This window comes from Poecilia formosa, unplaced genomic scaffold (assembly GCF_000485575.1).
Source record: "Poecilia formosa unplaced genomic scaffold, Poecilia_formosa-5.1.2 Scaffold4, whole genome shotgun sequence".
NCBI lineage: Eukaryota > Metazoa > Chordata > Actinopteri > Cyprinodontiformes > Poeciliidae > Poecilia > Poecilia formosa.
The window spans coordinates 4,573,018-4,590,072 of record NW_006799943.1 but is presented as its reverse complement, the minus strand read 5'-3'; the positions used below and the strand labels follow the sequence as shown (position 1 = coordinate 4,590,072).

Below are 17,055 nucleotides of genomic sequence, written 5' to 3'. Positions count from 1 at the left end.
TGTTCTGGCAAACAGCGTGAGTTTATTCTAAAGCAATTAAGTCTACGACTGCGAGAGCGTAACAATTGAGAAACACCACTCTGTCCGTGCTAGCACATGGAACGTAGCAAACACGTGATGTTGTCTGCGGCTCGGCGTGTTCGCACAAGTCCTTGCGCAGTCGATCTTCAAAAGGCGCGACCCCTTTGAGATGTCGAGAGCAGACTGTAAGAGTTGCCTGAGACTCGGAAGACGCGGTGTCCAAGCGGAGCCGCCTCGAAACGCCATGCTCTCGGTGGCCTCTCCGGTGGCTCTTTGGAGGCTTTTTTTTTTTTTTCTCAGAGCGTGATAGGAGGTCAGGAGGACACCGCTCTCAAAGGGAAACTGTGGGATGTCTTATTTGTGATTGCTGTTTATCGTCCTTGCTTTACACAGCGCCTCTCTCTCCTTGCATGTGTGTTTGTGTGTGTGTGTGTGTATGTGGAGCAGCTGCTGAGCACATGTGCAGCTGGAAGGAGCGTGCAGATGAAGGAATTCCCTTCTCGCGCTGACTCCAAGTCTGCCTGACAAATTCGCAACACATGTTGGAGGCTGTATGTGAGTGCGTGCGTGTTTGTGTCACCTGGAGTGCAAGAAACTCCCTTAATGAACCTGTGAATGCGCGCCTTTAACACATTAAGGTGTCCCGGTGCATGCCTGTTTGGATCTCTACGGCAAAGCACCGGTATAAGAAGGAAGGAACACCCTCTCTTGTTGGTGAACACACACACACTCACACACACACAAAAAACACAGCCGCAGCCAACAGATGGCTTGCAGGCCACAGAATGAAGGTAAACGGATAAACGGTTACCAAAGAGGATCGACCAAGAGCAGCAGACAGAAACAAGGTTGCAATAACGGTTTCCGCCAGTCTCAAGATATCGGCAAATCCCTTCAGCAGCTGTGTGATGCTCTGCCTTGGTGCTCATGGATATTTAGGTTTCACCTTTCACTTTTAAGACATGGTGTAAGGCAGAAAAAAGGTCACTCGTGGGCTGTTAAATGAATGGCAGAAGAATATCTCAGCAAAATTCGTTGCATGTCAAAGTCAACTTAAAGTCAGAGAGAGTATAACTATCTCTGGGAATAGTTGTGCATCTCTCTTGACTAAAACAGCAACACTGGGACAGAACAACACAGTAGAAGACAGTTGGGGTAACACTGTAAGAGGAAGGTGAGGTCTTACAGAAGAAATCATACATGTCCAATAGCCCTTTGCACGTTTGTAAAACAAAAGGATCTTAAACATGTGGCATGCCTTTGGACTCAACCCCTCTAGGATCAGTACAAAGACTTAAAGATTACTTTGAAGATCCACATTCAATTCCAAGCTGATGGTCTCTCTAGGCATGTTCCTACCAGTTATACACATCTAGAGATCGGAATGTTGCCCATTCTTTTTTTTACAAAACAGATCAAACTCCGTCAGATTAAATGGAATTAATTTGTAAACTTTCCGTCAAGCCTTGCCACAATCTCTATTAGACTTTTTTAATCATTGACATCAGCACCTGATGTCAATGATTAAAGTTGGGGAGCACCTGGAACCATCAGCACCGGTGCCCCCCCAGGGGTGTGTCCTATGCCCACTCTTCTTCTCTTTACATGAATGTCTGCACCTCAGCAGACTTCTGAAGTTGACACCACTGTTATTTTAGTCTGAGTCTCCTCTGGGCCTTAATCCAAGACTTACACAGATCTAGGGTCAGGAAGAGAGGCAGCCGGCACCTCTGCAGACCCCACACATCCTGGATTCAAACTGTTTCGACTTCTAACTTCAGGTTGGTGCTGTAAAGTGCCATTTGCAAAAACGGCACTTTTTTATGACAAAATTTATATCTTTACCTAAAATGTCTGTCCATTGAGGGCAAAGTGAAACTGAAGTCAAATTCCTTGTTTGTGTGAACAAACTTATCCATGAAATTCTGACTCAGATAAATAATGTCTTTTATATTGTGATTCAACCATCATTATTGAAAATAAACAAGTGAGAAAAAAACAGAAAAAGAAAGAATTCCCTGGCCATATTGGCTATGGTACTTATGGCTCCAATTTAGTAGCAGCTTGGAAACAGGAAAACAATCTGAAATAAATAACGCACAAGACAAGCTGCAGTCAGGCTGAAAAAGAAGGCAGATCGAACTCTTTGTCTGGAATTAATTTGAACTTTGGGGGATTTCTAACATTATGTATCTGGGAAGATGATGGGAAGTGGTGTGGGTTTACAGTGTGCTGGCTCGGATCGCAGACAGCTGCTTAGTCTATTCCTTTTAATCTTCACCAGGTTCTTAAAAGTTGTTTTTGTCCACTTTCTGCCCTCAAGTTACCATTTGAAATATTTTAGCACATTCCTGGTAATTTTTTTTCTTCCATTTATACCCTTTGTATTATTTTTTCTTATTAAGGTTCAAATGACGTAGACTAAAAACACCAATACAACCATGGTTTGTAAGCCAGGGGACGTATTTTGGCAAGACTCATTTGGGCTTATCTTTGCTTACAAGATGTATTGAGGGGTTAAGGAAGTTCTTTTGAAACGTATTATTTCACTTCAGGCACTCACTGCAATTCTTATTTTAAACAGAGGATGTCACTGCAGATAAAATCAGTCTGAATTTAACAAGTACTAGAAGAAGAATCTATACAGGAAGTACATTCCTAATAGAAAATCCTAACTAAAAGTTTTTTTGTTTTTTTTAACTAACATTTTGCCATGTATATTTTCACTGCAATTGATTGGGACAATACAGCGAACACACAATGCACATATCAGACAAAAGATTACGACTACCTATCATACATATCCCATTTCATTGGGGACCCCATCCGGTCCATCCTGCCCCATTCACAACAAACACAGATGCACTGAGTGTTTTTTGACACATTTCTGTTAGAATCACTGTTATATTTGCAACAGTAGCTCCTTTGTTGGATTGAGACACGAAGGCCATCAACTGCTCACCATGTGCATCAATCTGCCATTTGCTGCTTGGGATCCTGTCATCACGCTTCGTTCTTTTGTACAACTTTTATAGATACCGGCATGTGTCGACCGGGAACACCAAAACAAGAGCTGGGTTTTCGTCGACCCTCTGACCATGTCGTCCAGCATAAAAAATGTGCGCTCCTGTCAAATACTTTCTAATTTTTACAATCACTCATAATCTTTGAGAACGCACGTTTGATTTACAGCCTAGCGTATCTCAACCACTAACCGCTGCCATGACAAAACAAATTATTTTCATCCCCACCATCAGTGGTCAAAGTGTTCCCCCTAATCAGTTTATGGCGTTGGGCACCGTTCAGTAGTCCCTAAGTGACAGGCAACATTATCCTAATACTAATAGGAAATACACTGAGAGCCACAGACAAGCTACAAATCCCCAAGGGCAATATTACAGAAATATTAAGGTAATTCCTCATCAGACACAGTTGCATAAACTTAAAAGTGGATGATGAATGATGTCTGTCGTAAAATAGTCTTTGCGAAAACACACGCTTGGCTTGATGAGAGCCAGATGATGTTTGGTGTGCCGAGACGAGTCTGACCCACCCACCCCAAACCAGAAGGGAGGAACAGCTGAGGAGAAATGGAGTGTATCGAAGTAACCGGAAAGACATCAGGGAAATCGTGCATTCATTTTTTATATTTTTTTTTTATCCCAATTTTAAGTAGAAGCCGGATTTGATTAGGTTATTTTAAGGACGGGCAGCACATGCTGACACAGACAGTGAGAGGTCAGGGAAGACGGGAAAGGCCCGGCATCGTAGAGAGTCTACGTGAGGAGAATCTAAAACGCTGTTATGCCAAGGAAGGGTGACAAGGACAAAAGATGGTTTTTTGTTGTTGTTGTTTTTTTTAAGTCTACACCCCCAAATAATATGCAGATGCATTTGTTTTATGGTGAGATCCAGAGAAGGGCAAACTTGCTGAAGAATGTAATGAGAACGAGGGATGAACAAAGGTACACAAGCACACACCTCTGTAAGACGCCTCATCTGACCCATTTTATGGACAAAATGTGTTTTTCCACCACAACATCACAAGTAGCATACCCGCTTTGGAAAGTTTACACACATCAACATCAATGAGCATCATGTTCATTTTTTGCCACTTAAAGTTGATGAACAGGGTTTTTTCTAGAGACAAATGACTGTGTCGAACAACTTGAAAAAATTCTAAGAATTGAGAACAAGTTGCATTGTAGGCTTTCTCTGGTCAAAACTTTACACGCAGGCATAAATATACATGCATATGTCAAAGGCGGCCATTTTCTTAACCCTGCGTGCGAGGACTGAGGCAAACGTAGAGGACTACGGCAAATGATACAAGTTTTACGTGTGAGGGGTCAGTTGGACCCCATTTCTACATACAAGGGTTAAAAATCGGAGTTTTCTCTTGTACGATGAGGATGGACTATCTTTCCATAAGAATACATTTTTCATAATACCCTGGACTTAAAAAAAAAAACCCAAAACATTATGAAACTTAAGAAGCTAGCCGAGGGTTTACATTTAAAAACAAAGACGCATAAAGTGGGTTTTGCATCCCACATCAGACTCTTTTTGGATGAGTTCTCTTTCCTGTTCTGGTATGGCCCCACCATCTTTATTCCTGTATCATCTGGCTCCACGTAAGGATGACCAATGCTGCCCTCTTCTGGATGGAGGAGCTCTAAGCAGACATTATTAGCTATTTAATTTGAACTACCTTTAATCTAATAAACCACTAACTAACAATGAATCAGAAGCTGATTCATTGTTAGTTAGTGGTATAACAATGAATAGTATAACAATGAATCAGAAGCTGATTCATTGTTATACTAAAGAAACTTGTCACACTAGGAGTGGCATATATCTAGTTCTGCAGCAACTCCATCAAAACCAAAGGCAACTAAAGCTTGGAATTAGCCATGTAAGCCTATGGAAACATTAAACCCTCGACATAATGGGACTCAGATACACCTAAAATAGAAAAGCATGCAAGGCAGCTTGGGAATGCGGGAATGTTAAACTCAGCTTGTCCTCACCTAACCCTTTATCTGTCTACCTCTTGGCCCGTGTCTGAAGGTCTTTCCATCCGCTGGCCCACTCCGTCATCTGTCTTCTTCCAAGCTTCTTCCACTGTGATAACGTTAAGCAGGCTTCATTCCCATATATGACAGACAGGAAAACAGGAGCGGATGGGTGTAGTTGTGTCCAACAGCTGACTGTGTTGAATCCAAACACAGACACCACTGCACTCTCTTCTTTTTTTTTCCCTCTGTCTTGTTGTATTTTCATCTGAATGCATCATTTAAATAAACAAAAAGCCTGAGATGCAATTAGGCTGTTTTTCTCTTCAATTATGCTGCAAAAATATCATCTTGTTCTCATTAGCTCTTGGTGGCTTAAGAGCAGCCTTGAAGGAGTTAATGAAGATCATGCAAGACTGAAAAGGAGAGGAGAGATTAATGGAGTTGTAATACGAAGGTCACTCTGCATGAGTGTGACAGCTAGCTAATAGAACAATATCAACTGTCATTTATCACCATTTATTTATTTCACTATTTATTTCCAAAGATGCACTTGCGGAAACATGAAACATGCATCGCTTTGGTAGGAAAGTCAACGCCTTGGAAGGAAACAGCATTCCGTTTAAAAATGTTTTATTATTCTGCCTAAAACCAACATTTGCATACAAAAGGCCAACGCCCTGGAACGAATGCAGCCAGTCATGTAATATTTAAGCACTTGCAGGAGTGAAAACACTTGGACTATTTCCACTTTCAGGACTGAGTTTCTGATGGAATCACATCCTGCTGTTTCAGGAAATGAATGTAGTTTTACGCCGTCGTCGCCGCCGACACACTTCCTACGTATCCCGGAATAACTAGTAATTCGTCTTGTCCTGCGTTGCTTTAGTTGCATGCCATTTCCTTTCTGTTCGCCTCCACGTCGGTGACGGGCGTCCTGCCACAGCGACCGTCCCACAGCAGACGGGTTGTCAGTGACGGACAGCCCCCATGCAGGTGTTTGTGTGTGAGGGGACGGGGTTTGGATTCTGTTATTTGAGAAGTATCTGTGTTTTTATGTGAGCAGTACAGAGGCAAGAACAATACTTCCCCCTGTTGGCTCGCGGATTAACATGAGCTTACTGTAATTTTTGGTAATAATGATTGGAGTGGAGGTCTCGGTACGCTGAGTTTCTGAGACATGTCTTAGAGCTATTTTAATGGGGAAACAAAAAAAAAAAAAACTCATCACATTGTAAATTGTCATTGAGTTTGTGGGGAGCAGCTATAACTGCACACTGTTGGGACTTCTGAAGATAACTGCATGTACATTTTGTCATTATGTTTTATTCTTGATGGCCAAATCAAATATTAACACATACATTTGGCTCCAAAAAATAAATATGTGCCATGATTACAAATTAGTAGTTTCTCTGTAAAACAGTGACTTTTCATGATGTGGGACAAATATTTATACACAGCCTGACATACATGATCAAAATGTAGTTTACATTTTCACAAGCTCATTTATGTGCCATTAAGTAATTACTTGCCTGCTCTGCGAGTGCATGACGCGGCCGACACGGCTATGCCAAGAAGGAGGCATTGATACAATGACTGAGAGAACTGCTGGTCGACTATTTGGAAGATTAACAAATAAATAATGATAATAATAATAAATAGATGACAAGCGTCCTCTAGCAATAGCAATTTTCAGCAGCAGGACCACCTAATAATTCCAGCACATCATCACGTTGCGGCACAACACCGATATGTCTGGATGCTCTGGGTCTAAAGACGTGGTGCAGATTATGTTTGCTGCACGTTCCACAAATTGTGCTGGAAATGGATGTTTCTGACCGGGAGAGATAAGTTCAGCCGGACTGTTGGCAATATTTATGCAGTAAAACCAAAACAAAACAAAAAAAACTGCATAATTAAACTTTAATACCACGCAGTGTTATATAACAAACAAAAATGAATATTAATACCCGCCAAAGAGCAGACGAATGAAACGATACTGAAGATAAAACACAGGCTTGTATGAAACATTCATCTTTTGCTCAAGGAATTTAGCTCCAGTCAGTGTCTTCATGGTTTCCCATAAATGTCTTCACAGACCCGACACCTGAACAGACTCGCTCAAATCTCCTCAGTGCCCGTCTTCCATGCATTACTGTGGGTTGATGAGGAAAATTGGCCTCACCAAAATCTTCACCACCTTCATCTTATGACTGTGTTTGTCAGAGGTTCGCTCTGAGCTGGAGCTCTCCATAGACGGACCGCCATGCCAATCTGCAGTTCATGAACTGACACACGTTGCTGGTCATTTTAAGCATCACTGTTACTTTTGCACTTTTGTAGCAAATGTTTTTAGATAAGAAAAGTATCCCATCACTATAAAGAGTATTTTGTACATCCGTGCATCAATCCGTAACATCTACAGGGATGCGTTATGCCAGCCAATGACAAAATAGTTTTCAACAATCTACTCATAGCAGCCTGGTGAAATCCAGATGCTTGTACGTCCAGACAGTCTGGATTCTCGGCTATTGAGAAACGATTGCTTCCTGGAGGCGTGCACTCTCGCTGGAAGATTTAAATTTGACCCAATCACTGACATTTGTCCGTGACGTACGCAATGCTGCAGTTCGATGCCATGAAGCTTACAGGAAATTACCTGCGCTGTAAACAACCATCCTCCACTGCGAACTGAGGCGGCTGGTAAGTCAACATTTGGAACGGCTTCTTTCGGCTTTGTTAACTTCCTCCATTGCCATTGTTGCAGTGCAGAAAATCAACGTCATTGTTCAACCTCTCCTTCTGTTCACTGATTGGCCTGACAGAAATCCTACCAGAGGAGAAAGCCCAAACGGAGCAGTGAAGGGAGATGAGAGTCGAGTGGAGCTGCGTACGAAGGCAACGGCGAACTCATAGCCATAGCCATAGTGTGCCATTCCACACCCAACTTTAGTGGGGATGAAATGGAGCTCAGACAGATTCCTTTCTTTCTCCACCTCATACAGCATCACAAAGTTACCCTCATCTGTTATTTTAGACCCACCAGAATTCCCATAGTGCCCAAAGAAAGCGTAATTGAATTTCAGCTGCTTGGGCTGAAGGCATTCAGGAAAGCAGTCTGCTCTCACTGCTCCGTTATTAGATTTAGAACTGCAGCTACTGTCTCACACTTAATTACAAAACATCCCATCGCTGCCTCCCTGGAATCATAATCCATGACCAGCGAGGTGACCCCACTGCTAGTGGGGGATAATCACAGTGATGCCGGAGGAGGACCCAGGGGGATGAGGAGACCTCGGCCAGGAGCATTCAGCAGCCCGAGTCAAAGTACATGAAAAAGGAAGAGACAGTTTGTGTAGCAGCCATCACTGTTCCTGGTTTTAATGCCCTTTCCTCTCCTCTAATTTCAATGTGGCTGAATTTTTTTCTGCTTTCCACTTCAGTTTGTGAAACTGAAGATAATTTAAGATTAAAGGGTAACACTTTATTTGAAGGGGGGTGAATAAGACTGTCATAACACTGTCATAAACATGACATAACACCTGTCATGTACATGAATAAGCCTTCATGAATATTTATGACTGTTGTCATAAAGCGTCATTCGGTAAATTATGACACTTTTAATACAAAGTTGACATTATTCAAAATGTCTTTGTTATGACAACTTGTCATTAACCAAGAAGTCATTACTGATATAAATTTGTTATAAAAGAATTAATGTTTGCACTTTAAAAATCAGGTAACTTTATGTTATTAAAGGTAAAGTTTAAACAGTAATGATTTCTTGGTTAATGTCAAGTTGTCATAACAAAGACATTTTGAATAATGTCAACTTTGTATTAAAAGTGTCATAATTTACCGAATGACGCTTTATGACAACAGTCATAAATATTCATGTAGGCTTGTTCATGTTCATGACAGGTGTTATGTCATGTTTATGACAGTGTCATGACAGTCTTATTCAACCCCCTTCAAATAAAGTGTTACCCATTAAAGTAACACGTATGGAGTTGAGATTTGGGGGTTGGTATACGCTGCAGGTTGGCATCCAGCCCCGAGACGATGGAGAAGTGCCAACAGCCAGCAGCTGTATCCTGGCTAATTAGTTGTCGCTGTTCATTGTTTGACCCGCAAACCACCGGACCTGCACTTATGGCAATTTGTGGATAGAGGGCAAAAGGCCTGCTCTTTACCAACAGACAGTATTTACAATCCCTTCAGCTAATTAATGTGCTGAAAAATATGAAGATTTAAGCATAGTGTTAGGTTCTTTTTGGGAAGTAGAACAAAATCAATGCGTATCTACAGACTAAGTTATTCTTTTGTTGATTTGGGATCTGCACACTTTATTAATCTGTATACTAATAAGCACATTAGTATACAGATAACTAATATCTGTATTAGTTATCTACATATATTAGTTATCAAATATCTAGATATTATTTATATATATAGATAGATACATATCTATATATATATGCAATAGTTTTTAGCTCAAATTAGAGTTTTTCCTTTCCTTATTTTTTTTTTTTACATTACAAACACTGCTGTATGACAGAGGATAAGGGCCAAACTAAAATTATTTTCTTTTAATCGTGAGAATAAAGTCATAATGTTACAAGAATAAACTAATAATATGAGTAGAAGATGCAATATTACCAGAAGAAAATTATAAAATGAGGAAAAAAGTCATTATCAAGACCTGTGTTCACATTATTTGCTCTATTTGTAAAACCGACACAAAGTATAACTTTATAAGATGCTCAACATTCATAATTTAAATTTTGTGTTATCAAGTTATCATAAAATTACTACTTCATTCTACTAATATTATTCAAGTAACATGAGTTTGGTCTCTTATTCTTTCGACTTTGTTGTCATGCGACTTTTTTCACGAATTATCGTAACTTTATTCCAATAGAGACTTTATTCTCATGTCATATCTTTTTGCTCATATTATTACAACTTTATTCTCTCCAAATTATGACATTTGTACAACGTTACTCTGATGTTACTAATGACTTTGCTCATTATTTCGCCGTGCTGTTCTACAACCTTATTCTTGTCATATGAATACAACTTTTTTTCTCAATATTTTTTGTAATATGACTTCATTTAATGTTTTTTTTTTTTCTGAGTCTTCACTACATTTTGATTTGAAGACTTATTTTTTCTATTCAGTCACTTGTAGCTGAGACTTGAGATAAGAGACAAACAGAATACGTAGCTTTATAGTAGCTGACCAATTCACGCTCAGGTTCTTTTCATTCCCGGTTTCTTCATCACATCTTTAATTAAAGCCCAAACCTTCAACCTGGAGCTCATGAAACATGTCGACACAGATGTTGGTGGAGTATGTCGGGCTAATGGCTGAGTGCCAGTCACCCTGTCTGGCTGTGCGCAGCAGGTCCGCCTCTGTTCTGCAGGTCCGCCTCTGTTCTGCACTCCGTTGTGATCAAAACACCGTCACCGAGTGGGATGCCTCGCTCAACCCGAATTTACTGGTCCAACATCATATTTAGCTTAGATTTCATTTCTTATTCTCCTTCTACAGTCAGAAGTGAAGAACCACGTCATCCAGGCAAAATCACTTTACATCATAAAAACGTTGCTGTTCTAATAATAAACTTTTTGTTATAGCAAAACAAATGTTAAGATTTATAAGTTATGACATGATGCAGTTCTGGTTTCCCTTTCGCCTTTCGTGGCAGCTCTTTGCCGCCGCCGTCGTCTCCCATCAGGTATTCTTATCCATATTTCCTTTTTGTCACATTGTTTTCCTCACTCTCAACTTCTTGCGCCTCCCGCAGCTCTTTGTCTCCCCTCTCAGCTGTCGTCCGCCATCCCTTCTGCTGCTCTCTCCGCCGTCACGCTCTCACTTTCCTCTGCTGTCTCCCACATGCGCTGGAGATGATCCAAAGTGCCATCAATAAATCAACAGGAGAAGAAAGGAGACGACGCTGAGGATTCAGGCTCCTCTTCTGGGATCCTTTCAGCTCCTCGAGTGTGGCTCAATCAAAGGTCTGAAATGCAATATGTCAGGCTAAAGACTTTTTAAATCGAGAAGGTGCCACTCACTTTAAAGTACGGCATGAAAAAGTCAAGAGTTATACAAATGTCTGGCGACAATGAGAGGAAAAATGTTTAGAGTAGAGGGAACTACGGAATCGCGGGTTCGGCAACAAAACACTGAGTTTTGCAGAGTTAGCCAATAACTACAAGAAGGGAAGCATATACAGGAGAGTTTTGGCCACTGTAGTTCCTGTAAACCACCACTATCTGGTGATGCAGAGGCTCGACTCGCCCCTCCACTTAGACAGAATGAATTGGTCGGCCATGGTGAAAAAAACTGTCTAAAACACCGACGTCTTCTCCCAAAACTAACCATGTTAGCACAGCTGTTTTGCTCCGCAGTCACGTTGTACGTTACTGTTCACATCAAGAAAATCTGCAAATGCGCACAATGCCGGAGGGCAAAAAGACGGTTGTTTTAAGTGGCGTCCACAGCCACACCGCCGCAGTAGAACAATTCTGCTACTTAAATGAAACCTGGAGATGTAGGTGTTACTAACATAGTGCAGTGTGCAACAGCAAAGGAAAAAATAACGCAAAAAAAAACATTAAAGAATAACTCAAAACCAGGTGTATTCCTTTTGTCTTCCTCTGAGTCGGCTACGCTACTCTACACAGACTGGTTTTACAGAATTATGTTTTCAGACTCGATGTTTATTTTGCCATCATTAAAAAGCGATTGTCTAAACACAACAGTGGTTGATTACCTAAACTAAAAACCTGCTCTACTGATGATCTGTCAGAGAGCCTAGCCTTTTTTATATATAATTTTATCTGAACTGAAGCACGCCAAATTCTGCAGCACATCTACATGTTAAGATCGTCAAAGTCAAGTTAGCATAGCTGACCTACTTCCTTTACTTCTTTCACCATTGATTTGTTTTTCTTTTTTTCTTAAAACTTTTTCCTGACTTGTGAAATCCGACACTCTTGGACATCGTCATCTATCACAGTGTTGAAAATTAGTAGCAAAACATTTTCTGTCTTTTTCTTTTATATATCACAAATACATTAAAGATTTGTGTTGACAACTTGACAGCTACAACCAACGGTGGTCATCGTCAGCAGGCAGGAATCTTGCGTGCATGACGTCACATCGCAGCGCGTCTAAGGACATAGGATTGCACAACTATGTGCAACAGAGAAAAACTTTTTTAAATGTTCATTCTGTAAGAAACTTATTACAGAATATGAAATATGTAAAAAAAAGTTCTACTGACTAAGCTGTCAAGCCAATATTGGTATTTTTCATGCACCGTTTTGCTCAAATATCTGGCCAGATTAAATATTGAGCGAGTCGAATAAAGCAATTGACCTTTCTCTGCTTCCCTCCTGTTCTGTCTTGGCGTGTTAACCTTCTCCCCATCTCACTCCTTCATCGTCCTTTTGGTCTCTCATGGGGAGGAATAACAGCAACACAGAGAGATAAGGCTGAGTCTGATTGATGCATTATGAATAGGATAGCCTGTCTGCGACAGTAAGTGCTGCTGCGCTCTGCCACTAAGACTCCCTCAGCGATCGATTGGAGTCCCACCACACTAATCAATAGATAGGTACATAAATAAATAAAACCTTCTTCAGGTCCCTTAATCTGCAGGGAAGTCCTACGCTATCATTTTGTCTGCAAGTCGGTATTGTCAGAGTGTTTTTTTTACAGAAAGCTTTTAACCGCAGATTTGAGCAGATAAGCCGTCATTCTGGTGTTTAGCTGAAGTAGCAGGCAGGGATTTCAGTCTACAAATACAGAAAAGGGTCATAAATCGGTTATTTTGATATGATGTGGTTACATTGGAGCTCCTCCGACATATTCTAGTGTCGCAACCAAACTGTGGCCAACAGAAACTTTCTTTTGTAGAATTTGATCAATTTTCCAGACTTTCGACTCAATTTAGTTTATCTATATAGTGCCAGTTCACAATAAATATCTTTCAGCTAGCGTTGATTAGATACAGTGAAGACTCATTAGCCGTGTTTCCATCATTGTTTCTTTTATGCACATTTTTGAGTGTCGCATTAGAAAAGGTTGATGGAAGTGGCTAAATTTAAATTGACTCTCGTGATTTCCCTCCCCTTCCCCCCCACTTGAGATGGTTTTTGGCTTTTCTGGATAGTTAATGTGCCGAATGGGGAGATGGAAACACAGGTGAACTCAATTTTTTTCTGAGATGCGGGTTCCACGCCACTTTTCAACTTCTACTTCTCAGTTGTCAAAGCTTTCTGTTCTAAAATGTTTTGATCATCTGGAACATTATTGTGTGAAAAAGAAATAAAAACAGAAGAATCTGTCGGGGCGCAGATACTTTTTCAGGGCAGAGTAGATTTGTGGGGAAAGCAAACTGATTTGTTGCATCAAAACAAAACGCGCTGCCTGTGGCGCATTTTTCCAGCTCGTTTAAATCATCCTCTCTTTAAATTCCTTCGATGACTGTGTGACATTTCCGCTTTTGACATTTCTCTCACTCTAAAACTTTCCTCTCGCAAAAAATGAAGCAACACGAACACCTTCCGTTCCTCTGGCAGCCGATTCTAAATCCCCTTAAAACCGGCGAAGCGTACCGGCGAAAAGCCTTCCGAGCAGTCAGTCCGAACGCGGTGTAGCATGAGGTCCGATTTTCATTTCGTCTCTTTTTTATTCTTTTCCTCCCTCCGTCTCACCTGCTCTGTGCGGCCGCCTCTCCATCAATCCCCCCCTGACAGCCAGGTGATTAGGAGGAGAGAGTTCAGACCTGCTGAAAAAGCAGCTTAGCTGTAATTATCGTCTCGGAGAGAAACAAACAGTTCATCAGGGCCCATCTCCGGGGACTTAACAACTGTTGCCAGGATGTATATCGAAGGCTCGACAACCAGCCGTTACCTTGGCTACCCTTGTCTCCATATGTGTGGGTTGGAGGGGGGGTTTGCTCTCCGTACAGATAAGATTCTTTTCAGGTTGTTCAGAAATAGCATAAGCCATGAAAACAAATTAAGATGTACACTCCGCCCGCACATGCTGATGCAAGCTGACACACACACACACAGATGCCAGACCTGGGGAAACACGTTGCTCTCACCTGTTTTCTGTTAACGTACACTCTCTCAAACACACACACACACACACACACACAACCACGCACATATGTATGCATGAAACGGCGTCCAGCTCCAGCGATTTCAAGAAATTAACTGTCAAAATAACCAATCACAGTTAACATAAATGAACAAACAAAATCCGTTTGAAAGTCCTTTAGAAGAATTTTGCATGTTAACAGACTTCTGGACTCAAACAGTTCCAATTTAAACATGCCGTTCTTTGGGAACGACAACATCCCTCGCTCTGAAATCTAAGAAAAAAAAACAAAAAAAACAAAAAGACACTCATCATAGCGGTGAATCTTTTTTTAGTTTGGGCTTTAAAATGACTTATTTGAATTATTCAAACTTGAATCTGTAGGCGATATTCTCTAATGTAAAGTTGCCCGGTAACCATAACAAGAAATGACCCGTTCCCCGTTGCGCCTGTGTTCCGTGCTTTTTATATCCTTTGACAAATATCTGACCGCTCTTCTAGTCAGAATGTATTGAACTCATTTAAAGTGGTTGGATTTCTGGAAGAGATCTGGATTTTAAACAAAATACAAAAATTTTAAGCGGAGGAAGACTGTATGCTTCCAGAAGCTTGTGGTTGGACTGATTTGACCACTTCCAAAGCGGTTTTGATCTGTTCAGTTGAACCACAACATTATGTCCAAATTTCAACCATTCAACTCTGGGATAAAAGGAGGGAGAAAAAAAACCTCAAGAATAATTAAGTCTCAATCTTACACTAAAGTGAACACTGTTGGCACACCACTAGCTGCATTATACAAACTGAAATGAAGAAAATACAGTTGATCAACGGAAACGTGACGATTTCAAAAAACGGTATTTGCTAAAAACAATTTTGCGCTTGGATGGTGTGGCTTTCCAGCTGTGTCAAAATTGGTTAATTTTTCAAAACTGGAAATAGAAATGCTTTTTTTTGCAGGACACAAGTTACGTGATCAGTAGGAACATGTAACTTGTTCCTACTGATCAAGTAGGATGGATGTTCCTACTGGCGGAATTAACAAAGAAAATGACAGGAAGTGGTAGGAGGAGGATGATGGCTCTGCATTTTTTTTAAATGACTAACCGTGTGCAAAACTTGCAAAAAGTTTTGGGGCTGCACCTACAATTTGGGTCTGAAACCAAAAACCAAGAATATAGGTCAGATATTGAGAGAAATATGCCAGGAGCTTTCTGATAGCTGTACAATGAGTCACTCAATTGGGTATTATGTACATATTCAAACCTAAATTTATATATTTGAATAAAAAAATAATCTATTTTTTTTTATTTATAATTTAACAATGAAAAATTGTGCAACAAAATTTGGGACCAATCCTCTAGTTAAAAATAATGTTAATATCTCACAACTTGAAAATCTAGGTAATAAAACCATATCTTGATTAGAAAAGCAGCACAATGAATACAAACTTGTGCAGTATATTCTTTTAAAATAATTTGCATAAAATATATTGTTATTCCATCCTAAGAAAAGAACAAAATAGCTGCCATGCCTGTTTACTTTTGGATAACCCTAATTGATGCTTGCTGGATCTGAACAACTGAATCTAAGGTAACAATTCAAAGTCCACAATTAATACAGTCATAATCAATCAGAATACGCCTCAACGAGGCTCACTGGTCAGATTAAAAGTACCTTTTGAAAACCTTTAAGCATATTTTCCATTAAGCCCACATTTCTGTAATAAATGTGTTTCTGTATTGGTCTGATGTAATGTTCTTTTCATTAGCTAAAAGCAGAAAATCATCATAATTAACAGAAATAAAGGCTTGAAAATATCAGTCGGTGTGTAATTAAATCATTCCAGGTTGTTGAGTGACTGAAATCAGTTAACATTTCACTAATATTCCAATATATTGTTTATGGCTACTGTACAATGATGTGTGAGCTGAAAAAAAAAGACGACAACATGAAGATCCTCCGTTGTGTTTTGGTGAAGGACACTTGTGCACAGGAGGAAGCGTGTCCTGTTCCCACTGATGGACAACAGAAGCCGCAGCAGAAGGGTGGCATTAAAACCCAGCGGGGGATGTAGTGTGATGAAAATGTCAGACCTGAACCAGCAGGCTAGACTCTGCGACGTGTTTCATCAAGTCAGAGTGTGTGGAGTGCTGCGTCAGAGGTGTTACGCCCTGCATGTTCGTAGCTAAAGACTTTGTGTGCAAAGGTATGTCTTATGGATTCGGCATGCAAATCTACATCTTCAGCATGTCGAGCATGTCCCAAAGGTCAGTGGAGTGAACCGAGAGGCACCCGAAAGAAAAATGTGAGTCTCTGTTGTGTTTACGGACACCTTGACGTTTGGCCAACTGAGAGTTCCCTCTTGTCACGGTGTAAACTCACCCAGCCAGAACGATGAAGAAGTCTAGGCGGTTCCATGTGTCTCCGAGGTAACACTTCTTGCCAAAAATCCCCAGGGCCACCATCTTGATCACCATCTCAATGGCGAAGAAGGCGAAGATGAAGTCATCGAAGTCCTGCCCGGACACACAGATAGAACAAACGGGTTAACGTCACATTTTGAACGTCACTGAACAGTGAAAATCTGTCGGAAGGCAAAACGTGAAGGACACGTCACCCAGCGCTCTATTGAAAGTCATAAATCTCATTTATAAAACTCTAATATGTTTGATTAGACTTTATAGTCTACTGAATACCTTCCTCTTGTCAAGATCAGGCCATAGAGGTAAAATGTGCAGCAGGGAAACTCAGACTTCCTTTTCTTCCAATAACATTCAACGGCTAATTGAGGGAAATCCAAAGACATTCCTGGGCTATGAAGGGGAGAAAGCTCCTACACCAAAACTGTTTCAAGATCTATTTCCAGTGGGATGTGGTTAAAGGCCTGAGTTCAAACCCGGG

At 40.7% G+C, this 17,055-nt stretch overlaps 1 protein-coding gene across 1 annotated transcript in view; it reads right to left on the bottom strand.

Moving 5' to 3' along the window:
* The window catches only part of cacna1g (calcium channel, voltage-dependent, T type, alpha 1G subunit), a 281,896-nt gene that overhangs the window by 140,919 nt on the left and 123,922 nt on the right, over positions 1-17,055 (bottom strand). The window contains exon 4 of the mRNA XM_016675902.1: positions 16,537-16,670. Coding sequence (XP_016531388.1) covers positions 16,537-16,670 — 134 coding nt within the window. The remainder of the gene's footprint in view (positions 1-16,536; positions 16,671-17,055) is intronic.